This window comes from Pezoporus flaviventris, unplaced genomic scaffold, assembly GCF_033815535.1.
Source record: "Pezoporus flaviventris isolate CSIRO_AGI_PZ_B2104156 unplaced genomic scaffold, CSIRO_AGI_Pfla_v1 ptg000072l, whole genome shotgun sequence".
Lineage (NCBI taxonomy): Eukaryota > Metazoa > Chordata > Aves > Psittaciformes > Psittacidae > Pezoporus > Pezoporus flaviventris.
Window position 1 is genome coordinate 2,066,789 of NW_026892620.1, and position 26,209 is coordinate 2,092,997.

The window sequence follows — 26,209 nt, forward strand, 5'->3', positions numbered from 1 at the left end:
AGCTAAGCTGAATTCAGGTATGCTCGGTGCAAGTCTCGCGTGTATTTACATTGACTTTAGACTTCCAGTATACGGAAGCTTCCCTTAAATTCTTGACAGAGGATTGGATGTATCATCTACAGTTCATTAAGTATCGTTTCATGATAGTAAATTCATCTGTCACATTGTTCCAGCAGAAAGGACAATTTTATGGCTGAGCGGAGTATTAGGCCTCGGAATGATGCAAGTGTTTTGCATATGTAATGCGCTAGATATCTGGGCTATGTTTCTGCATTTGTGTAGCCCCCTCGGGTTCAGCTTGTGTGTGAAAGCTTGCACCAAGCGATGTGTGCAGAATGAGGCCCTTGGGGCTGCCAGCAGAAACGTGGCTGCTGGAACAGTCAAATAGTTCCCAGTTTGGTAGAAGCTGCTTGTACCACAGAACACTTTTATTTTGTGCCTGAAGTGGTGGCTGCCGAATTCCTGATTCCAAATAAAAGAAGACATAACTGAGAGTGCTGTTGGGGGCAGTTGGGACAGTCAAAACAGCTTCCATTTCCGCCTGTTAGATTTTCTCCCCTGCCTTCACTGTAGGAATGACTGAGTGGGGCTCATGCTGGTTGCCATAGCTCACAGCTGGATGCATTTATTTCAAGGAATGGGAAAATGTTTCCAGTGGTGGATGTTTAACCTGTAGGTATGCCTTGCACTTTGTTGTTTATCCAATATATATTCTTGCATGTGGCTGTTGGACTAGTGACTTAAATAATATTCTTACTGAATACTGGGTGATGTCTCTAGACTTCATAAAATTAATGTGGCATATTCCCTTCAAACACGGAGTGCTTAGCTAAGTTGCATTGCCTGTGTGTTTTGAGTGAGACTTGGCAGCTAGCTCTTGAGGGAATGTGGCAATTCTGGGGGAGTGTATTTTTACTGTAGGCAGAAATACAAGCAAAAGTGCATGGTGATGTAAAATATTCTGAAAGAAGCCAAGGCAATGATGTCTCCTGACAAAATGCTAAAAAAAAAAAATGAAGCTAATGCAAAGAAATATTAATATTTTTTGATATCTAATTTTCTGACAGAAAAAGCCTTTAATAATGGTTAAAGCTACAGCACAGTTCTGTCTCCCATTTTTTTGCTTAGCCAAGACAATAAGGAGTTCTGTGTTTAAAAAGGAAGAAAAAAATCCTGCTGGCTTTTGGCCTGTTGGAATTAGATTTATTTTTAAGTCTATATCTGCAGTGCTTGCTGTATTTGTTCATATGACTCAGACTACATCCACTCATTTAGATCTACTGAGGCATGAGTGACTAGGATTGAAGTGTGTGTAAAATGGTAGACCTGTCAATGAATAAATAATGTTGATACATGCTTATAGTTCTTAGGAGTAAATCCTTTCCCATATAATTGGATAGAGAGAAACTGAAAGGGTTGCTATTAGGTGTCTGAGATTTTCTTTTTCTCCATTTAAATTGATAAGATCCAAAGAAAGCCCTGGAAGTCTCTAAAGAGCTTTTCATGCTGAGATAGTATTTATTTTTTTTTAAAATCTGGTCTTACTGTAAAGGAACTTATTCTACACAATTCCAGAATGCAAAAATAGACAGATATGCAGCACTATCAGGTAGCAAGCATCATGCCAGCTCCAAGGCTTAGTTACCATCAGTTGACTGAATCTGAGTTTAAATAAGAAACATTGCAGGGGATGGGGAAAGAGGCAGTGGCTGTAGGCATTTATTTTAAATAAACCATATCCTTTTAAATAAATATTTAACTATATATGCCATGAACCATGCTGTATTTTGCTCATGCAGTTCATGGGTATGCTTTAGTGATCTTTGTCATAATGGTCTATTGTAAGCACAGTGTGACAGCAGGGGCCTCTCACCACTTTTCAGGGCACTTTATCTTAACAAATAATATACAGTCTTATTTGGTCTCTGCCTTCTTTATTTTGAGACATTTATTTTCCAAATAAAAAGAAGTATCTACTGAGTTTTTTGCATATGAAGAAATCTTGTTATGTGGGTGTTTAGGATAGTTAAGAGTCAGTGTGTTTGAAGGCACACATTCATGGGTGGGAAAGACCATCAGAGCCCGGAGTGATGCTCTGGGTGTGAAGTATGAACACACTGGCTCCTCCAGGATATCAACACTAATTTCTTTTTTTTTGTGTGTATGTTTATGTGTATGTTGTTTTTTGTTTACCCAGCCCCTTCTATGGAGAAGACTTTTACTGTGAAATTCCTCGGACCTTTCGCCATCTGTCATTTTATATTTTTGACAGAGATGTTTTTCGAAGGGATTCCATCATAGGTATGTGCTCATAAATTCTTATTTTATTTACAGCTTGCTTCTCTTGGATTTTAACTGTTAGATCATATGTAGTCCTATGAATTGGGAGTTCAATAGGACTGACAGTGACAGTTGCACGTACTGTTCAGGATTGTCCTTTTTTGTCAAGTGACAAAAATGCCTGCAGTATTACATATTAAAAAAGTCTGGCAGGTAAATGCTCTCTGTTGTGATAGTAAATGCAGATTGCAGTTTAACTGAAATAGGCAATAACGTGTTGTTTAAATGCTGGCAGCATCACTTGTTACTGGATTCATTTTTTTTTTCCCTAAATGCAAGGCTCTTAGTCTTGCACTCTTCCAGGCCTCATTACCCTTGCCTGTATGGCTACCATATGACTATCTTAATGACATGCAGAATAATACCTACTGGTCATAGGTGCGCACAATACAATGATGACAGAATTTTATAGAGCATATCAGAGCAAGCTATTGCCTACAGAATAGCTCTGTAAGGCTTCCAGTGTCTTCATGTGGGCAAGACCTTTGCTTTTCCACATGGTATTTGCTATGCATTTCACCTGCAGCAAATTGCATGATACTCCATTTATCTCTTCAGGGATAAAAGTCTTGTAAAAGCCTAGTTGTTATTGAGCAGAACAGTTTCCACTTTAAGTAATTTTAACTGTTGGATTTTTTTCAGCTTTTCATCTCTTTTGAAGCAAGTCATGTATGACTACCGTTTTACTAATTACAGTAGAACATGACTATAGCTGTCAGTGAGGTGTGTATGTTTTGACAGAGCTTCTAGCGAGGAAGTTGTCTGATGCTGAGCAAGAAATGCTGAGCAAGAGTTTGTATAATACTGTAAAATGCACTATGTTAAAGCGCATGGGGTGGTGGTGCAGATCTCTTTGTATGTATCTTTACATTTGTTATGCAGTCACTAGCTTTTTCTTTAATTATTCATTAATTATTTTATGTTTTACATAAAGCTAGAAAACTGGGTCTTCACTCCCCTAACTGAGCTCATGTGTGTACAAGATCTAGCATCCTGGGGAGAAGGGCATCAGTTTCTGATTTTTGAGTGAGCTTTTGGAAAGCTTTTTGGTCTCTCTAATCTCTGTAGTTTCCCCTGGTAACGTGAAAGTAATATCGCCTTTCTGATGAGTTTCTCATAGTTTAAATTGCCTCATCTGATGTCTTGTGTGACACCAGTTTTCTGCAGCTGCAGTGACCTATGAACAGGCCATGGACTGGGATTTTTCTTGCTCAGGGCTTTACTCCCTCTCTTTGAACAAGGGTCTCCAAACAACACAAGCCAGATCCATGAAACTGCAGATGGAGAAGTGCAAATTGTTTCCTTTTCTCCATGTGTCCAAAGTTGCTGTTTTAATAATCAGGCTCTGACACTGGAGGGGAAATCTTCAGGAGCTGCTGGAGTAATCTCACCTTAAAGGTACTGGGAGCAGTTTGTGAAAAGAAGGACTTGGAGAAAAGATATAAAGAGACTTTTTGGATACTGAAATGATTGATCAGGTTTCTGTTTTTCACTGCCTTTTCAAGAAGAGACAATGTTGATTTTTTTTTTTTTTTTTTTTTTTTTTTTTTTTTTGTATGCGTTGTGGAATCTGTAGGTAGGCAGACTGGTGTGTTACTATACTGATGTAGCACTAAAAGTCAAAATTCCAGTGTCACCTGTCTATGCTGAGATTTTACAGTACATATTGGCTGTTGTAGGCTGAGTTTTCCCCTCTTCCACTCTCTCTTCCCCTCCCTCCTTATCACAGGCATATTTTGAAAAGCATTTCAAAGAATTGGAAGTATGATAAATAGCAATGGAGAGATGAAAAAAATCCAGCATTACTGTCACATTGATACTAACTCTGTAGGTTCTGCTTGTAATAGGAAAATGTTCTGGAAAGAGAACAGTGCTCTGGAGCAACTGCATGTGGTTATTTTCAGTAGTTCCTATTGACAGGAGTCAGCAGCAGCAAAGCTGAAGAGTGGAGGTTTTTTTGAGAAAGGAAACTCTTTCATTGAAACAAAGTCTAAGGTTTAAAGAGAACAGCTGCTGTATGTGTATCTTCAGCTCAGTCTTAAGAGACCTTTTCTTGCAGGGGCTTGAGTAAGGGAGGTTTGGAAGACGTCCCTATTAAGTGAGTTTGGTCAGAGTAGTGCAAGAATAAGCAATTTTCCACTGAACCGCTGAATTCTGCAAATAGAGGCCCTTTGTTTGCATTACAGAGATATCTTATTATATTATGTCATCATGAGACACTTCTGCTGAAGAAAATGTGTTTACCCATGTTTGTCCAGCAACAAACTTTCTCAGAGAAGGGTGTTGGGGGTTGTGTCTTCCATCCAGGGAGACTAATTTTAAGTTCAGGTGTTACTGAGCTTGTGAATTTGCCCGTGTTTCCTGTGTGATCTGGTATGTTTAACACATCTGTTTGCATTGTTTGGCTGGGTTTGTGCGGGTTTTGAAACAGAGGACAGTGCATGTGTGTCAGTATGGTGAGAATTTGGCAAGTGGCTGTTTTTTGGTTGGACTGGCAGAGTTCTTTTTTAGTCACTACTTGTCAGAACTTTCTCTTGGTGTTTTAATATTGATTTCCAGGGTGACTGAAGCTCAGAGCAGGCATGTTTTTATTTACTCAAATATGAAGCACAAGTTTGTGATGGTAAATTCTTTAACATTAGAACTGCGGCTCAGTGTGTGACAGACGAGAATGCTCAAGCCACCAAAAGCGGAAGGAGTAGGGGCGAGAAAAACAAGAACCCCCTGAAACCTCTGACAGAAACTTCCGAGGAGAAACAAAACAAACTCAAACTGGACACATGTGCAGCAGATATGTTTTGGAACACACTGTAGGGTTTTGGCATACAGGATGGGAGGATTGTGCAGATAAAGATATCTTTGAGTTTGCATGTTTGTTTATTGTGTTTGCATTTTCCTCATTATAATTTACTAAGTCACCTAGGATTGTTAGCTTGAACAATGTGTCTTGGAAGAATCTTGGATGCCGGTTGAAAAGCAAATATAATGAAGACAAAGCAGAGCTCAGTGGATCCGAAATGTGATTTGTCTTTTTTTCTGGAGGAAACGTAGCAAATACACAGTTACTGAGGAAGTAAACTAGTCTAAAGTTGTCTAATTGGTATTGTGTGTCTTGACTCTTACTGGCTAGAGTTTATGTACTGATTTATATAGTGTGTTGAACTGCTTTGAGTGGGAAAAAATAGATCTGTTGGTTTGTTTCCAAACGATCAAATAGGAGTAGTAGGCTAGTTTGATGGAGCATGGGTCTGTATAATACCTAGGATCGCTCTTTCCATCTAGTTGATACAATCTTAAAAACACCGTTAACTTGAACAACTGTCAATTGGTACCCTTCCAGTTGTAATGGGAAATAAGGTACCTCTGGCTGTATGCAGTAGAAGGAATATTAGGATAGTAGTGCTGCTAAGTAAGGTAAATGTAAATACATGCTCTTTAATGACTAATTTTTGGCACTTTGTGTTTAGTTTTTCGGAAATGTTGAATGAGGCAAGCTGTGCCAATACAGTGGGAGAGAAGGCATTTCTCACCTTTAATACTTGAGCCAGATTTACTGAAGAAAACCATCTCCATCATATGCCCTGAGCTGGTATTCTCCTAGGAGCCTAACGGGCAGTTCAGGCTGCCAGGCTGTGACCTTGAACATACAGATCAGTTAAAAAAAAAAACCAGAAAATGTACCACACCAAATCATGTAACACTGCGCTGGTAGAATAGTTAATATCAGATGCCTTCAGGAAACATGTACACAATTATTTATCCTGTACTTAATTCACAAATCAGGTTTGTTTGTTTCTTTGTTTTCACCCCAGTACGTAATTTGTTTGGGCAACAAGATGCATGTAACTGACATGCTAACATCTGTGTTAAGTAGAAACCTGAATGTGCACCCCCTGTGAGGCTCTTGAGGGGAAAAAGTAAATCCACTGTATCAAGTCTTGGCCCCCCTAATTTGTGCTGGGGAATAAGTACCTGGGAGGGACTGGTGATGGAGAGAATTAAGGAGGCAGTTGCTCAGTGCAAGCAGCATGCTCAGAGCCTTGGTGCCTACTGTAAGTCAGGCAACAGTGACAGCTAAGCTAGATTTTAGGACTGTTTTCCCATTGCAACCAGCCAACCATGGTGGCTATCACACCTTTCTCAAATGTATGGGGATTTTAAGGGCCCAGAGAGCAGCTGGCAGAGAATTGTGGTTGGGTAGGTGGTGTTTTTCAGGTTGATTTTTCTTTTTTTTTTTTTTTTTTTTTTTTTTAAACAGGGAGAGTAGAAATTGCTCTGTAAGTTAGGTGAGCTCTTCAGGACTGTGGCTAGCAAAACTACCCTGATATAGTCCATGCAAAGCTGCAGCTTGCTGCTCTTAAGGATAGAAGCTATGTCTTACCTGCAGCCTACGTTTCTCTGCCTTATTATCCAAGATAAATACCACAAAGGGAAAAAATGGGTTTCATAAGTGATATTATATTTGCACTAGTTATTAAAAAACCAAACAAAACTGGGGTTATGAGTGTAGTACACCTTAGTACTACAGGCCTTAGGAGGCACCACTGCTGTGTAGTGTTCTGCCGTTATCTCCACCACTTCTTACCCATGGTAGCCAATGGTGTAGTAGTGCTTGTGCTTCATGGTGCACTGCACAGGAGCTGGGAAGGAGCTATTCTGCTGCTTCCAAGGTTCTGAAGCCTCATGTTACCCCTAATTCTCATCCTTATCTTTCTAATCCTCAAGTAGGGAGATTGCTTGTTTCAGTCTTCTTCCATGTTATGGGAGAACTGAGTGAATTTGTGCTCACAAACAAGGCAGGCATCTGGCCCTTCTTGTCTTGCAAAGTTTCTGTACTTTTATTTGATGACAAATAACCTTTCATACAGATTATTATTAAATTCCAGGCAGTCTGGATTAGTTGCAGTGCTTCTTTGTTGTAGATTGCAGGGTAATTAAAGTTTGCAAGGCTTTCAAAGCCTAAAATGTTGATTAAAATCAATTCTGATCTGTCTTTAGTCTTTCCAGCTATTAAAAGTTACTCTCCTTGTGCACTTTCATATCAGTTATTTTTAATAAATTCACCGATATAGCGTGTCTTTGCACTTAATATACCAGCATGAAGCAACTTCTGAACTAGCTTCCGGGTCCTCTTACTGCCTGATACTGTAGCACATAGGAAGCAAAGTAGTCAGCTCAGAGCTAAGATGGTTAAATTAATTAGGCATTTGGGACCTTTTAACATGTGACTCAGACTTCACTCTTTGCTATATAAATTAACTATGCTGCAGTCCGTGTTACTGGAGGATGTTGTATTAAACGTACTACATTATATTGCTTCAGCTCACTTGGCAGCAATATGCAAAATTATGTGGTTTTCACTGTGCCAGTATTCCAAGATAAAGACAGCCTACAGAGAAGGTACAGGAGCTCCTGAAACACTGTTTTTAGGATCCTGTAAAATAACTGTTGGATCATTCTTCAGGTAGAGCCTTGCACCCTTTTAAAATTACAAACTCCTGTCCTATTGCTGTTTTGACTTTTTTTTTTTTTTGTAAAGAAATATATCCTGCTAATCTAGCATGTGACAAATAGTCACATATCTCAGCTGTGAGGTAAGCATCCTACAAACCGGCAAATGAGTATTAAAAGGTGAGATGTAATCCTCAAACTAGTGTCTAATCCTTTTGTCACCAACAGGTAATCCAGACAGAAGGTAGTTGTGACTGGGTGGAGAATGCTTCAGCCAAATTATCAACTCTGTTAGTCTTTGTATGGAAGTGTTAGACCCTGAATTAACAAGCCCAGCCATGTGTAGGGACAAGCTAATGCACTGCACTGACTTGGCAGAGAAGAGCTTCTGAAACTCCAGTGAGGAATGGGCACTGAGGGTGCAGTGCTTCCACAAGCACTTCCCAAGCAGAGAAGCCAGAAATCTCTATCCATCTCTGTTGCATATGTCTTCCTCTGTGCCCAAATTATTCACCTTCTGCTATGTTCTGTCTTTGTTGATGTGCAGAAACCATAAAACAGGTCAGTTGAAATTATCTGTGTGTTGAAATGCCAACACCACCCACACATGGCCCCTGAAACTTACTGCTTCTTCCCTTCTCCTAGATTAATCATAGAATCATCGAATAATTAGGGTTGGAAAGGACCTTAAGATCATCTAGTTCCAACCCCCGTGCCGTGGGCAAGGGACACCTTACGCTAAATCATATCACCCAAGGCCTCGTCCAACCTGGTCTTAAACACTGCCAGGGATGGAGCATTCACAACCTCCCTGGGCAACCCATTCCAGTGCCTCACCACCCTAACAGGAAAGAATTTCCTCCTTATATCCAATCTAAACTTCCCCTGTTTAAGTTTGAACCCGTTACCCCTTGTCCTATCACTACAGTCTCTAATGAAGAGTCCCTCTCCAGCATCCCTATAGCCCCCCTTCAGATACTGGAAGGCTGCTATGAGGTCTCCATGCAGCCTTCTCTTCTCCAGGCTGAACAGCCCCAACTTTCTCAGCCTGTCTTCATATGGGAGGTGCTCCAGTCCCCTGGTCATCCTCGTGGCCCTCCTCTGGACTTGTTCCAACAGTTCCATGCCCTTTTTATGTTGAGGACACCACCAGAACTGCACACAATACTCCAGGTGAGGTCTCACGAGAGCAGAGTAGAGGGGCAGGATCACCTCCTTCGACCTGCTGGTCACGCTCCTTTTGATGCAGCCCAGGATATAGTTGGCTTTCTGGGCTGCAAGCGCACACTGAAGCCGGCTCATGTTCATTTTCTCATCAACCAACACCTCCAAGTCCTTCTCCGCAGGGCTGCTCTGAATCTCTTCTCTGCCCGCCCTGTAGCTGTGCCTGGGATTGCTCCCACCCAGGTGTAGGACCTGCACTTGTCATGGTTAAACCTCATGAGGTTGGCATCAGCCCACCTCACAAGCATGTCGAGGTCCCTCTGGATGGCATTCCTTCCCTCCAGCCTGTCAACCGAACCACACAGCTTGGTGTCATTGGCAAACTTGCTGAGGGCGCACTTGATCCCAGTGTCCATGTCAGTGACAAAGATGTTGAACAAGACCGGTCCCAACACCGATCCCTGAGGGACGCTACTCATTACTGGTCTCCAGAATGATTGTTTTCATTGTTCTGTGTTTTTTAGTTTGGATCCATTTCCTCAACAGTTCCAGTACAGCCTCCTGCAAGGACAGGGGTGCATGGGTGGGGAAAGTAAGAGGCTCTTAAATCAGTTTGCACCTGGGATCGTAAGTGGAATTTGCACCCTGACAACCATTCAGGCCCTAAGTAGTAATTTCATTCATCCATGAGCTTACCAGGAGCTTGTTGATAGATTGTTTTTTTTCCCTAAAGCGAGATTCACAGAAGAAAGGGATCAGGTGTGGCATGTCACATCTTTGTTTTGAACACAGGGCTGAGGATTTAAATGTGCCAGTGAAGATCTGTTCAGTCTGAACTGGGGGGACATAGGGAAATGGCTGCCATACGGGCGAACAACATACAGGAGTGTGTAGGGTTTACCTACCCTGCCCCAACCTGAGGTCCTGGTGAATGTCAGACTTCAGAAAGAAATTAGTTCCAATGAGAAGAATGCTTCTACCTCATTGTTGCTGAGAATCCAACTTTTAAAAATGTAACTTAAGTTTTGAAATTACACCTTACACTGTTCAGCATGCCCTGCTGTCTTCTGCCTCCTTCTATAGTGTCTAAACGCTTGCGCAGACCTGGACTCTGCAGCCTAGGGCAGCCTTGAGGAAACCTGCAGGAGTGGCTGGGTGCCTCAGGTGCAAGTTTTAGAGTCTCTCTCCACTGCCTGGCTGCCACCCAAGTCTTGAGAAAGAGCAGGGACAATGGGCTCGAGTTTGGGAGCATGCTGAAGAGCCACAAAGAGGAAAACATCCTGTAAGTGAGTGGTGGTAAACCTTTCTGACCTCTTATATCACATTTATCATCTAGGAGAATTATAGGCCCTTATTGTGTAGTGTCAGGTCAAATGACAGGTGCCAACAGCTTGTGATTATTGGCCTAGGTTTAACCTGCTTCTAGTGAGGCTAGAAGTTGTTTGAGCCAGGTCAGACGTAGGTCAGTTAGTGGCAGAGCAGTGACTGCATAGATGAGGGCAGGACCTGATTGGGCTCAGCACCTGCACTGCGGTACACAGGCCTGGTGAGGAGGAGGAGGAGTGTGGGTTGGGTGAGCAATGGACATAGCTAGTGCAGGTGTAGAGTTATAAATAGAAATTGTGCAGGCTGTTCCTGTATGCAGAGATTGTTTAATAGGGCAGACCAAACAATCTGCCTTATCAGCAATATACCTTTGTATATGTTTAGACTAACCAAAGTATAGGCCCTTTTGTACACACACACGCGCCCTTCCCCCCATAGTAGATGTTTCTCCTTTGTGGATCATTTGGTATACAGTGAAAAACCTTGGATTCTAGCCAGCCAGGTCAATAAGTTTCACTCATTAGTAAGACTTGCTTGTGTACAGAGCAAACAGTGCTATTCAAACAGTTTCCTAATCAAAACAGTTGTACCATCATGTTATTAACCCTCTTAAAGCTGGAGGCATGTACCATTGCGTCAAAACACTTGGTGCTGCAATTACGTACCGACTGTGCGGTCAAACCCACCTGGGTTATCTTGCCATCCTTGATGCAGAGAGCAGTGGAACTCCTTGCTGAAAGAGAGGACAGTGGTAACACACCACTTATGCACAGGTGCAGATGTTGGTGAAATCATCCTTGAGGTTTACGCAAGGATGTTCCCTGCATGAGAGGTGACTGTGAATGAGGCTGATTATGGGTGACAGTGTTTGGGAAGCGCATGCTGCACTGCAGTTGAGTGGAGGATTTCTGCAAGAGATTAAAGGGTGCAGTGAGGGTAGCAAGCAGTGAAAGTAAACAATTTCAAGTGAGGTCCAAAGCAGTTACTGGAAGGTCATGTGTTCAGATGTATTCCTCTCTCAAAATGCTTTAGAGAAACTAGGTTGCCTACAAACTGCTGTGATTGAAGAATAAAAGGAGAAGCTTTGAAAATACACAGAGCATCATCTTATAGATTCTCAGCAGCAAAACTTGAATGTTGTTCCAACACAGTTCAGATGCCTTACTCTTTTTGCCGTATTATTTAGGAGATTTGTTTAATTTAAATTATTGCTTGTCTAAGAAGTTTCAAGTCACTTGCTCTGCATATCCAATAAAGAGCCTAGTAATGAATCTGCCTCATTAATCTCTAGTGTAATGTTTGCCAAGAGATGGATCTCATAATCTCTATAAAGGACAAGCAGAGGGAGGGGAGTGCTGATGGCAGAATGAGCAAGATTTAGGTGTAATGGGTCAGCAGCTCTGTGGAAGCTAGAGCAGAAACCCTAATGGGTACTATGCAGGGCAGTTGTGGAAGAATGGCAGAGTAGTTTAGAAACTAGGACTGGAAATCTGGAAACTGTCACCAGAAGCAGCCCAAGACTGACAGAAGAATGCAGCAGTAGCTGCAGCAGGGTATGCAGGGTGCCCCAGCAAACAGGAGGGCTTGGTGAGCAGCTAAAGGAAAAGGCCAAAATGTGCGGGAATGCTGAGGTGTCATAACTAACTGCTGTGACTTTCATAAGCTTTGGGGTAATGTATTACTGACCTCTGGCCAAAATGTATGGATTTGGGAAGCCTTGGAAATCTCTCCCACTAAGACTGTCCATTGGTGTATTTCATCTAGCAGGATCTGGTTAAAGAAACTGTGTTTGTGCAGCAAAGCAGTGGTTGCAAACTGTGAGCACCTCACTCTAGCAGAGGGAGTCTGGTACCAAACTACACTGCCAAAACCCGGCCTTCTTGAGCCTCGTAAACATCTCTGACTGTCCTAGATTCTTTCATTTTGAATGTGCTGCTTTGCTCAGTGCCTGGGGAACCACCCAGCCCAAAGCTGCTCCCTGAGCTGCTTTCACGTGCTTCTCAGGCATGCCATGCTCTGCTTCATATATACAAAGACAGACACTTGGAAAAAGTTTCATTACCCCTCAGAGAGTGTTTTACATAATGAAAATGAGAGACTGGGCAAGATAAAAGTTCCAGCTTCACATACGTATTATCCCTCGGCATGCATGTAGTTCACAGCACGGAACTGGCTGCTGTTGCCATAACTACCAAGCCAGCTAATTTGGTAGAGGTTAGAGGGGGTTAAAAATATAGGGGGGTTTTGAAGCTCTACTGTATGGTTTTTGGTTTGTTTTCCCCCCTCCTCAGGAGCTATTTGTGTGAGTCTGGGTTGCAGAATGCAAACTCTGCAAGGTTTGAGAGAGGGAGACAGGTCAACAGGGCCTCAAAATGCAGATCTGGCAATCTGCTGTGAAATGACATCTCTAGTTGCTGCCCTTCTACAAAACTTTATAGTGAAGAGCCTTGTCCTAAAATATTGTTAGCAGTAACCCTATGCATCAACTTTCTTTTGGGATTGTTATAGATGTATGCCTCAAAAATGTCTCTCCAACAATTTTTGACCCTGTTCTCCCATAAGTTTGTCATGTCAAAGAAATTTTAATTATATTTTTTGCTATAAGCATACTTACAGGCTTATCCACAGAGCTTGGTGCTTCAACTCTGTTAGAGTACAATGTTAGGAATTTTAAAGTCTTTCACAGTATGAAGTGGAAAAAGCTGCTCATCAGAAAGAATTATGTATTGTGTAAAGAAAGGCTTCCTTGGTCTGAAGCCTTTCTTGACTAGGACAGTCCTTAAATCGTTGTTTTAAAAATTGTTTTTGATGGAAATGTACTTTTGGGGAGCTATATAGCATGTCTTAAACTGTGCTTCTGGTTTGTTTTATTTCCAGGAAAGGTAGCTATACAGAAAGAAGATCTGCAGAAGTATCATAACAGAGACACCTGGTTTCAACTCCAGCATGTTGATGCTGATTCAGAAGTACAGGTGAGATTATCTTGGCAAGGGAGTATTTGCAACAGGGCCGTGGCAGCTTTGTGGGTTCCATGGCTCTAGGACAGATGTGTTGCTTCCCTACAAAAAGGAAGCGCTTCTTATTAGTATGGTTTAGGTTTCAGTGATATTTGCAACCTGTGTATATGTAAGGTGAATTACAAGTGTGAATTACAATCAAAGGGGCGAGGATTCTGCCTACAGAAATAATTACAACTATGTGAAGTATCAGGGTCACTGATACAAGAAGGTGTATGGTTATCTCAAGTATCAAATAACTTCAAAACCCTATAAATAACTGTTAATTCCTCAGGGAGCGGAGCCAGCTTGAAAATAATATCTGCAGGTACTGTTCTAAATAATTATGTAGGCAGGTTGTCACAGGAAAGGCAACAAGTACATCTCAGATGAAAAAAACCACTCCTCGCCAGATGTCTAGGCCCTGCTCCAAACCGTGGGAATGCTGATAATTGTATCACTTCAGCTCCATTTAGGGTTTGGTACTTTACAGATTTCGGTACACGATGAGACTTCTCTTTTTTTGTACTTATCCTCTTTTGAAGCAGGTTCTATTTTCGTTTCCAGTATTAGGTCTTGTGAAACAAGAGCAAAGCAATGTAGCAGGATATCAAGTCAATATAAATCAGTTACTTTTTTTACTTCTTGTAAGTAGTTATTACAGGTCACTTTGGAACCACAGTATTTGCTTAGAAGACCACAAACATGAATGTCTGACCTGTGCAATAGTCCCGTAAGTGCAAGGGGAAATGCTGCTTGGATACTTCTGTATGGTAGGGTTGGACACAGTATCTTGGGTTTTCAGTCTGCACACAAGTCTGCACATACCATGTCAGAACATGACACTTAAAATGCATACTCTTTCCAGCATGTAGTGTGATGGCCTGTAGTGAAGCATGCTATATGTGAAAATACATTCAAGGTTAGGTTTTCTGTTTATTTGCAGAGACAAATAATACACTGTTGTGCATGTGATGCAGAGAAAACCTCATGACAGCTTGTTCAGTCTGTAACACTCTCTTGTAAAATATTGATCCTCTTTAATGCCGTATTTCAATGACAGTGTTGATGGAAAGGCTTTTAACAGCCTTTTAAGTTTGAAGTCTGTTCTGTTTTACCCTGGTCTCTTTTTCTTCTTACCCCAAAGCCCCTTATGATACTGACTTGAAAACAGTAGATTTAGTGTTTACTTCCTGCAGGATATGAAAACTTTCCTTGTGTAATTTATCAGTAAAAGGAGGCCAGTGTTTGGATAAGCTTCTGCATTGCTTATTTTATTACAATATTTACACGGAGTGAACTTGTAGAAGCTTTTTAGACCAGGGTAATTTCTAGGACAGCACTGATAATCTCTGCCTGTGAACTCGTAGCAGAAAGGTTTACAGGTAGCCCTAGCTTTTGGAAGGATGAGGAGCACAGTATTTGCTGGAAAGTATGTTCTCTGTCTACAATTGTTTGTACCGTTTATCACTTCCGCTGTTTGTATCTTTACAAGCGCCCAGCTGTTAAAAGCTGTTTCTGGGCTCTGTGATAAGCATTTATTACAACTAGTGTAAATATGAACAACAGTGATGATTTTATCCACTTACTTAGATGTTCCACAGTCCTTATGTTAAGGAGTCTGCAAGAGAGCTTTGTTTTCCTTGATAGCAGGAGCAGACTTGTAGATATTTTGTGAGAATTTTTATGCAAGTGAAGATAGCCAAATGAAGGAGTATTTTTGTGTTTGTTTCTCTTTACGTTCATGGTATCTCAGTTGTCTCTTTTTCTAAACCCTTTTTCTTTTATAAGAGAAAAAAATATGTTAATGATAACTTTGCACAATATTAGTCATTTTTTTTCTCCAATTTTAAGGAAAATAATGTAAGAACCTTAGTTAACTTTTGCAGCAAATCATACAAATACTAGTAGTCGAAATGCAATTTTCATGTGCCAGCTATCAGTTTTATCATTCTAGCAGTTGTCCCCATTAGTCACGTAATCTAGTGGATTAAACATTGAGCCATGTGCCAGGGAACTCCAGCACCTTACTTCTGGTTTTGTAGGTCAGTGGCCTTAATACTATTTCCCACATTGTAGAGCACTTCATGACTAGTTAGTTATGCATCACAGCACCATATTGAGGTAAATCACTGTCAGTCCAAAACATTGAATACAGTGAGAATAAGTGTCAGAAAAAAATGTGACTTGCTTGAGGTTGCAGAAATCAGTGTGAGAAATTAAATAAACGCTATCAGAGAGACCAGATTTCTAATTCTTTCTAATTCATTAGGCCATGATATAAAAGAAACTGGGTGACAGTGATAAGCCTGTATAGGACTTTCTTGTGTGCAAAGCCTGAAATGATCTAGTTTTCAAGAAGACCAATCATCACAGTCAGAAACTGGAAAACTGTAAAATTAATGGATTGTTGAAATATTAGTGATCTTGGGTGCTGTGGTTCTCAGATGCTCAGTTCTGGAACACATTTGGCCTCATTTTTCAGAACAGAAGGAATGACTTGAAATTATGGGTAATAGTATTTGTGATTTAAGAACTGGTATTCTGAGCTGTCTATTTGGTATGTAATGAGTAGAATTCACAGTTTTGTTCTTGCATAGTTTGGACCTCACTTGTGTGAGATCCAGAAGTGGTTTTCAAATGGCACTATTGTTTTCTCTCTTCATACATAGAGAGGGAATATGTGATGTGGAGGTTCCTCTTATTTTGTGAGTACAAAATAATAAACCAGACAAATAGAATTCCAATGTTAATGGAATATGAGTGGATTTCTTAATGTTTTTTATGCTGTTTTCTCAAATTTTATTCTGAAACTACAGCTCATAAGTATTCTGATGCTGTAGAAAATAAATAAGCCTATATTAAAAAAAAACCAAAGCAATCAAAATGTAAGTGGCAATGTTGTTTAACTCCATCAGATGTAGTTGCCAAGGTGTTTAGCTTGAGGCCTTGCATTCAATTTTATGCTTTTCCATAATTCTTAATGTCTTATAAAGAAGTTTTGTATTGTCAGGAGTGCAAGGTGAGATTATGATTTGATCAGCTTCATTATAGACAAGGATGTTGTTGACAGCAAGACTATGTTAATTGTCAGCCTTCACAGATATAAGCAGTATTGTAAGATGCTTTAATGCCACATCCATTCATTGCTTGACAGCAAGGTGTACCATTGCTTATCTTGAAGAAAGCCTAGACAGTGTCCTCTTTCTGAGAGCTGCTAAGAGGTAGGTATTCTCCCTAGCACTGATGCTGCTCAGTGTGGTGCACAGCCCCACATGAAGCACGTAGGAGCTGTGCAGCTGCTCAGCCCACACATGCAGACTGGGCATTTCTCACCTACATGACCTTTGTGGCTTTGGTTCATCATTTGGTCTAGCAAATGAGCTTATTGAGAGAATAACAGCATAATGAGGCACACCTGAATTTCGCTTCTGAGTGAGTGCGTATCAGTAGCCATCAGCAGCACACAGTGCTGTGTCATATAGCAATGGGCTGTAATTGCTCCTTGAGGTTAACAGGCATTTATTCTGTGGATACATCAATACCCCCTACATCTTACTGGCTTGTTTTGCTCTTACTAGTTTGAAAATAACATAATGCATAGTTTGCTGTAGTTGTGTCAGTGTATACCCCTAATGCTGTTTAGGTATAGCCTGGGTGATGAAACAACAGTTGTGCTAAGAATCATAAAGTTTGAGGTGTTCTGTGGCGAGCAAATTATGAAACTCCAGCAAAATTTGTTTGGTACAGTTATTTCTGAATATTTAATTTTGAAATATATTAAAACATGTTAAATGTTATCAGGAAGATTTATTATACAGAGTGCAGAATTAAAATTGACAGCAGTCGTTAAATGCATAATTCATGGCTTAACTTTTCAGACTGGAAAACTTCTTAAAATATGAAGGTGTAGCCAAGTGGGTTTGTGCAGATTCGGGTGAAGGAATTTTAAGTTCGCATCTTCTAATGGAGTTGCCTGTTCCTTAGTGGGACATTACCACACCCAGAGCTAAATATCCAGTACAAGTGCCCAAACATTCCAGCAGGAAGTAAAAGAGGAATTGAACCGTTTAACTTTTGTGTTGAAATAAGACTGTGAACAATCAGGCAGCCTCAGCTGGAGAAAGGGAGGGACTAGCAACATAATTCATACCTGTGTAAGCTGCCTGAAGTAGTAAAAGCATGATGTTGCACACTTCTTATGGGATATGTCTCTCTTCTACTAGCCATTCGTCTTTCAGGACCTGCTATATTCTCATTCTCATGCTTTTTGTGGACTGGAAGTGAAAATTGCCATGCTGCTGTGTCTGCATCTCTCTTGATCCGTGAATGTTTGCCTTTCCTTCATGTGCACAAGTTTACTCAACAGTAACTGATTCACATATTTGCCTGGGGCTGTAGATGACAGATGTTTTCAGTGGTCCATGTGTTCTTAATGGAATTTAAGCCCAAGTGCACATGTGATCTTTAAAAGGCCTTTGCTGTTTTTGAGTAGTTCCCCCTAAATTTTTTTATTCACAGTAGCTTCAGGCCTGCATAGCTCAAGTCTATTCTATGAAGTCTGAGCTTTGCAACCCAAATGCCCTTTGTGTGCATGTGATTAATCAATGAAATGATTAAAGATCCAGAGATACTCTGATTAATATCAAAATACACTAGCACACTCAAAAGCATGTAGTCTGTATATGCCAAAGTGGAGGAGAGCTGCAAGGAGAGTTAGATCATTCTGACATGTTTTCCTGTGCAGGCTCTTGCTTTAAAAGTTTTCTTTTTAAGGTGTGCTTTGAGTTACTTCCTCCACAGCACTGACAAATGTGAAATGGTCATGTTCTGTTACAGCTGAGTTCTCAGTATTAAATGAGAGTGCTTTTCCAAAGCCAGTCATGCTCAGGGTCTTATGTAAAACTCATTGTTAGGAACATAAAAAAACTGACATAAAAACTTGAAAATTGCTCATTTCCCCTTCCTCCTCATTAGAACTTTGATGTGTCTGAAACATATCTATTTGGCTATCAATTTTAGAAAAAAAAAAAAAAGGCATGTAAAGGGCAGATAACCAACACTGAGGAAGCAAATTGTCTCACATTTTAACCTTCTGTACTGAAAGCTTTGTGCGAAAGATTTACTGATGTTAAGAAATACTTTACTTCAGATGCCAAAAGTCCTTCCTCCTCTTTCCACCACATTAGCATTTTGCCCACACAGGCCTTTGACTATTGTTGATTAATGTGCCTGTTCTTGAGTATGGACTGGTATGAGTGGCAGGGGTGGACTATACCTCATTAGTGGAAAACATTGCTTACGGGTATGTTTGAAGAGTACACCTAAAATTCTGTTGTTGTACTGGAAACCACTTGCTCTGAAATGCTGTCTGTTTATTAGCTAGAAGGCACTAGTGGCTGTCCAAGGCACTCTGCAGTGCTCAAAATAAACCTCTCCTCTTTTGTCAGGACCTTCCCATTGAATGCAAAATCTGTATCCCAAGTGTCAGGCTTCATGAATGAAATCCTGGCCTTGCCAGGGTGGGAGTTTTGCCATGACTTCAGCAGAGCCAAGATTTTACCACAAGCTTTTGAATTAGCTCTTCTCCATTCAGTCCTGCGTGACAGTTAGAGAAGTTTATCCCAGATCTGCAGAGGAAGCTGGAAGTGTTATCTATTATCTTCTTTTGCTATATCATCATAATGTCATGGAAGTTGCCACAGTCTCCCTGATACCTGCTTGCCTGCTTCCTGTTCTGTATAAATCTGTTTTGTATGTGCAGAGCAAATTCTAGTGTTGAACTGGACTGGCTCTGATGGTAATTGTTACTTAATAATATGGCTTTGAAGATACAGTAGGTTGAGCAAATTGTGTTTAGGAGCAACTGTGTAGGACTGTTTCACTCCAGTGTTTAACAGAATTATCTAGTCTACTGAACAGTTAAGAGCATTGCATGCCCACTCTCTAACACATTAACTATCTTTGTGTAGGTATTTAAATGCTTCAAGCATAAAGATTTGTCACTGATGCATATTGTAAAACCTATGGTAAGCATGAGTATATGCAAATTGTAAAAAGAAGCAGCTGCTTCCAGGTTTGGTATTAACTTTCCACCGCACACAGGAAATAAATGGGTGTTGCCCTCTATTTTATGAACTGTGACTTTCAGGTTTCTCTCTTCTAGTTGTTTTGAAGAGATAAAATCTCCTTTTTGATAGGGTGGGAAGATTCTCAAGGCTATATGCCTCCTGGCAAAATAATTTCAGACAACTGAATCATGTGCCAGCAACAGTAAATAATGTTGGTGATAAACAAAAAGGCCAGTTATTCACCAAATCCTGCTTTGTGGCAGGACTTCCTCCCTATGTGAGTATAAGAGTGCAGTATTCAGACTTGTCAGCCTAAAGGTCTAAGACAGTCTATCTGGTTTTGGTCTGTTACTTCTCAAAAGCTTGTCTGTAACATGGCATGTGGTAGGGAGCAGCTACTGCTGAATAGTAAATTTACATTATTTCAAAATAACATACCTGGATTCTGTATCTGTAGAAAACAATTTGTCAGGGGAAATGAAAGCCAGGTGGCTTTCATTCAGAGTATCTACATATTAAATTGCATCAAAGTAGTTTGAGAGGAAAACATGAGTAATTGCAAGGAATTTGACCATATGGAGGTATTCTTCCCTTAGAGAAACAGGAAGGCTAACATTGTGCCATTTGAAGATGTTTGCCAGTTACTGAGCAATTCTGACACGCTTGCACAGACGGAGACCAAGCAGACATCAGTTCTGCTTTGCCTAGCATTTGTGAATCCATGAAGTGTTCATTAGAGCTTTCCTCAGTGATAGATTGGATTTTGTTCCAGATTCTTGTGTTCCGTGCTGTGGTCCAGCAGGCAGGCTGTGATCTGGAGCATGATCCTTAGACCTTTCCCAGCCGCCTGCTCCCCTCTGCTAAAGGAAGGAGCAGCTGTTACAGCAGCAAATGCAGACAACAAACAAACTCTTCCTCCAGCTCTCAAACCTGCTGTTAGGCTGTGACCTCAAGTGAGGCTGCTGATAATGCTGCAGGGCTGGTTTTACCTAAAGCAGTAGCTGCATTATTGGTCTTTCCTCTCCCAACTCCTTCATGGACAGCATTTAGTGAGCCCTTAGAGTTTGAGTCAGTTTTATTGTTTGCTTTTAAGCTTTATCAGTGCCAGAAAGTGACATCTCAGAAAGCTGCCTAAGAGGGTTTCAAAGTAGACTGGATCTCTCTAATTTTCTATATTCTGAAATAAAATTTGGAAATACAGAGAAAGCAATAGCACATGTTATCCCATGGTTTGGAATGGTCTGTGCAGTGCTGAGTTCTTCCAATGCTCCTTTCTCCAGACAATTTGCAGCAAAGTAAACCAACATACCAGGGGTATTATGATTCTAAATTTAAGATTCCAAGACAATGAGGTGCTGGCATTAGTCATGGGCTGTGGTTCATGTCACCTGCTTAGCCTAGTCTTTTCCTACAACCCACCCGTGTTGCATCTCTTTCCTCCTCCATCTCCAGGAGCTGGGGTGAGATTGCCTGCAATCACTCTGTCGCAGCAACAGGATGAGCAAACAGCTGAAGGTGGGTCCCAGTCCCTCCTTCCACACTCCTGAGTAGTGAGCAGAGTTGAGCTAAGCTGCTGGGGTAAGGGTACCTATGTGGGATAAATGTTTGGAAAACTGCCATGCAGGTGCACTCCCACTTTGGAGAGGAAATTCCCTAGCAAACTTGGGTAGGTGAGTGAGAAGTAGAATGATGACAAAACCCTCTTGTCCAGAAGGTTTAGTAGGGGACATATACCTTTTCTAGGTATTTTTGCTTCTATTGTTCTTTTGTAGAAGAAAGACCTATAGTGCTGTATGTGCCCTGCAGATGAAGGTAATCGACTTAATATTTAATATTCAAGCAAGTGAACAGTAAATACTTGTTCTTTTTCTGTTTTTTAAAAGTGAAAGATTTCTAAGAACTTTCACAGTAACAAAAAGGATGGAGATGTGGTTGATACTTCCTTAAAGATATGATTTAAGAGATTTGGGTAGATTTGGCTCCTGTCTTTTGAACTTAGCCAGACTGTCAGTCTTTTGTGCATTTTACTAGACCCTCAGATAGAGATGCAAACGTTCCTAGTGTTTGTCATTGTTTTTCTTAAATCTCTCCCTGAAAAACCAGTTCACATCTGGTTTGAGTTAGATCAGATGTTGCATCTGAATCTGCAGTCACTGGATCATGTGGCGTGTGTCAGACTCCAGGCCAAAATGTGTGCAGAAATGGCTCCCAGTGGTGTCTTGGTAACTCTGCAAGCATGGCCTCTGAGGCCCACACTTGTGCAAGATGCTAAACGTGCTTCATGCCAGGATGGCAGAACTTTGTCATAAGAATAGCTTTAGGATAATCTGTGGTTGTGTGTTTTCTTTTCTCCTTCAACATACTGTGTTTAAATTAAGCCACAAATTTGCAACTGCTGGAAACATGATACAGTTAGGTAGCATTTGTATACTTTTACTTACTTTACAACTGCTTTCTGGTGTTTCAATCCACAGTAACTCACTGCTGTGTTCCAAGTAGAAATGAGATGGTTGGAGACAGACTTTTCCTGTATCTGTAAAAACAGGACTTTTGAGTCTGCTTTTTCTTCTCTTTGCAAGCTTACGATGAGTGCGTTTTTCAGATAACCGTGCATGTAGTTCTCCCAGATACCTGTTAAAGAATGTTAAAAGACTGGGACTTGATTTTATTACTTTTTAGTAAAGGGGATAAACAAGCATAGTGTAGTTTGGGGTTGGTTTTGGTTTTTAACACAGTAAGGCCCTTTAAAAAATTTGTTTTGTTACTGATTTCCTTTTGAATGCTACTTCCCTACAAAAAAAAAGTCAGTCTACTGATGGCTTCTTTCATCAAGAACTGAAAAATGGAAGCTGGCTGGCCCCATTATGTGATGTTAGATGTGATTAGGAAGGACGTACGACCTATGAACCCACCCATCCATATCAGTCAGCGTTTATGGAAAAGGAAGCGTTCAGCAGTTGAGTTGGCACTCCTTCAGCTTGTTCCTTGAAAAAGCCCTACCCTTCCAAATGTGAAGGATATGTTAATGAGCATGGCTCTTCTAGGAACATCCTGGAATATTTTTTAATGAAAATGTTTTTAATAATTAATGCATTCTACTTCAAAATTGTCAAACCTCCAGCTGCTTCTCTGAGGTTTTTCACTGGACTCCATTTAAAAAAGCTTTATGGCTTTATGGCCTGGGACTGATCCTAGACTCGGTCCCTGGCTCTGCAGCAGGGATTCTGTCTGAGGAGTACCAAGCCACGGTGTTTCAGCTGTAAAACAGGAGCAAAATATTTTTTTATCCTGCTGCATTATCAGATCTTTCCTTCTTGTAAATGTGTAACTGAGTGCCCCTGGTACAACTGGAGGCTCTTGCTATTATCACATTAGTTCTTTTAATAATAAAAACAGGTATTTCTTATAAACTGTCAGTAATTACAATATTGGTAACTCCCTGTTTCTGGGGTACATTGAATTCAGTATAGGTTGACCTATATTGCTTAGGTTAACTGTTGATTTTATGACACAGATTTATTTACAGTTTTCTCTCTTCCCTGGATTATCTGCTATTTTGTAAACCAATTAATGCCCTTGCTCAGGAGTAAATTTATTCAGAGAATCCGTATGTTTTGCCTAACAGTATAATCGATTTGGGAAAAAGCATTCTGTTTATGTAGGAGTTACATTTCCTGTGAATTAAGCCTGCAAGTATGTTGATGTAGCCTTACTTTAGGGTATTTATGCATTGGAGTTTTTAACTGGAAGTAAGGAGGTGCTTTGGGAACAGTCATAGGGCTACTGATCCCAGTGATCCCATGACCTCTGTTTTGCTGTCTAAAGCTTTGAGATGCTTTTTGAGCAGCTGACCGTTTTCAAAGGCTTCACAAGAGAAAAATGAGAGTCGGTCCAAAAGAAGCAGCATTGTGGTTTTGTGCTTAATGTAGCCAGGAAAATGTGTGCAGCACTGCTGACTTCAAAAGGCTTTTTGCAGCTTAATTTAAAAAATAGGGAGCTTTCATCTTAGTCTGTGTGAGATTGAGGAAATGGGCACTGTAAGTAAGTTTGCATTCAGGCTCACCTAAGTGCATGGAAGCATTCTTATTTCCTGAGAGAGGTTAGTCTTACCTTTAAAACCAGCAGAAATAGTTCTATAAAACAGTATCTTACCTTCTTGTTATTTTTCTGCAGCAGGATATTTCCTCTAGAGTTTATAAGTCTCTGTTCCTGTCTTGTAATTTCTTCAAAACTTGTATTTGTTTTGATTCCTCTAGTAAAGGTGATATGCAGGATACCAACAGATACAGCAGCAGTGTTTTTTTACAGGCTCATAATATAAATTTGTTTTCCAGAGACTAGTGGTTTAGATCCTGTGGTAAAATATGTGACCAGTGGAAGAGAGAGCAGTGAAGACTAAAGGAAAACATAGTAAAACTAAAGCCAGAAACCATCCTGCTTAACCAGAGTTCTTGGCTGGTTGTGGGCTTAGCCCTTGTTATGCATGAGTACATAGGCACTGCAGTGGAACTGAGTGTTGAAGAGGTGGGTCTAGAAGTGGCTCTATGCGTTTGTGCAGAGAAATCCTGCACTTATTCATGAGGACAGGCTTCAGTTTGGAAGAAAATAACAGATGTTGACGTTTGCGTGGACTGACAGGGCAAAGGAGGATACATGTCTTGCTGAAACAGACATGAATCAGAAGTCTGACAGACAAATGCAAGGTTTGAGTTTCACCTTGTTTTTATTGTTTCTTTTAAAAGGATGCACAAGACACTTGGCAGGAGACATCTTTTTAAACTCCCACACACGTTTGGGTCCTTCCCTGTTCAAAATGCCAGGTAGCTGCTGTGATGCCTCTGCACCATGGGCTCTCACACAGCTTGGAGAGATTGTCTGTCTTGTTTTCTGTGATGATGAGCACCAGTATCCTCTGCCACATGTACTTGAAAGGCCTGCGTTCCAGCCCTTGGACAGGAAAAACTGCTACTGAGTCAGAATGCTAAAGGTGTAAGCAGGTGATGGAAGTTTTGAGGAGTGAAATGGTGAAGTGCAGGAAAGCATGAAGCCCGCATTCAAGATAGTATAGGGAGAATGGTATCGAGACAAAGGAGTATACAAGGAAAGGAAGAGAATGACTTTTTAGCAGTAAGAAACAGAAACTCTCATAGGTTTCTTCAGGACAAGTGTTCAGGCACTGACTTCAGAGTTTGTTTATACTGCTAAAAGTAAGAGGACCAGGCAATGACCTTGAACTGAACTTCTGTGTGTCCATGCTACTTAATTGTTACTGCACTCCCTGCTCTGCTTTGGAGTGGTTTCGCCAGCTTTTGTCCAGACAAGTATGCTGTAGAGGAAGTAGATCTTAGCAACTTGAGGCCAGGGTTGATCTTCACTCTCCTGTGTTATGCAGGACAGACATCCTCATAGAGCAGGAGTCGGTAAATAGTCAGAAGACACAGGGAAGTCTCTGGCAAGAGTTCTGTTTATGTGCAAAAAAGAGGAAAGGTTAAATCTGGAAGATCTTATGAAAGGGGTGGCAGCACATTTTCGTATGAGTTGAGGTAGACCTGAGTCAAAGATGACACCCACATTAGAGCACTGACTAACTAGCAGGGTGGATTTTAATATCCTTTGGTAGAAAGGGTGGAGAGGAGAAGTTATGAAAGTGAGTGTCGCAGTTTTGGCCACAATGATTTGCAGATGATTGGGCAGTGCCAGCAAGTCAGAATAGGTCAATAACAAAACATACTTTGCAATTACTTTACGTACAGCTAAGAGTGGTGCTGAGTTTTTGTCACTGGAATGGATGTTCATGTTTTGAAATGTAATAGAGTTAGTAAGAGTTAATAATACCGATTGCCTTTATTTTCTTAGCATATTTGAGCACAACATCTTAGCCCAAGTCATAAGAAAGTTAATGTGATGATAAGGAGTTACAGACTGTGAGATAATAGATGCTATGAATGCTAGCAACATGGTTGTATTTTATTTTTTTCAGTTGTCCAATATAATTTTACTGATACACAGTTTATATTATTTCAGAATTTTTGGTTTTTTCATGTTTAAAACATGTAGGTGTTCATTTATAACACACTGGTGTGATATCTTTTCAATAATTGTATTGCAGATCCTTGCTTAATATTTAAACTGTTAAATATAGATAAAGCTCCAACCAAATGCTTTTGTGTCAAGCTGCAGACCCCCCATATCAATTTCTAAAACATGGAGATCAAATAACGGTGGGAATTACGCACTGAAATTTTAGTGAAATGGCTACTAATCTGAATTCTATGGCAGTTATAGCTATACAGCTATTACTTAATTGCTAAACTCCTGGAGTTACTTGCATTTAACCATCTTGCTTTGTTTGAAGTTGGAATGATGTGGCTGGCTATGCATAAACCTAACTTTTCATGTGGTCTTTTGGTGTGTTTCAGGGGAAGGTTCACCTTGAGCTGAGACTGAGTGAAGTCATAACAGACACTGGTGTCGTCTGCCATAAGCTTGCAACACGGTAGGATTTGAAATGTAACTGCAGAGTTATGAGAAACACACTGATTTCAGATAGTGTGCAGTGCTTCATTTAAAAATGGTTGGAGGAATGAAAACATTGTTTGGATATTCAATGTTCTTAATCAGAGATAACCTTAGGAGTTTATAGGTTGTGAATTTTTTTTCTCTTCTCTCCACATAATCTATATACTTTTATTCCTTAAATGTTAATAAATCACACAGTTTTGACATGGCATAGATACTAAAAAGATACCAGAGGGTATTATTAATGTCTTTCTGATTTGCATTAAGGACTTTACCAGCTAAGCAGATTTGTGGCACAGCTTCTATGGTGAGAGTGTTACAGAGCTGATTTAACGCACAGGA

At 40.5% G+C, this 26,209-nt stretch overlaps 1 protein-coding gene across 2 annotated transcripts in view; it reads left to right on the forward strand.

Moving 5' to 3' along the window:
- RASA3 (RAS p21 protein activator 3) overlaps nt 1-26,209 on the forward strand; it is a 130,750-nt gene that overhangs the window by 49,081 nt on the left and 55,460 nt on the right. For both annotated transcript variants that reach the window (XM_061472713.1, XM_061472714.1), the window contains exons 3-5: nt 2,198-2,301; nt 13,159-13,253; nt 25,768-25,844. In XM_061472713.1, coding sequence (XP_061328697.1) covers nt 2,198-2,301; nt 13,159-13,253; nt 25,768-25,844 — 276 coding nt within the window. The remainder of the gene's footprint in view (nt 1-2,197; nt 2,302-13,158; nt 13,254-25,767; nt 25,845-26,209) is intronic.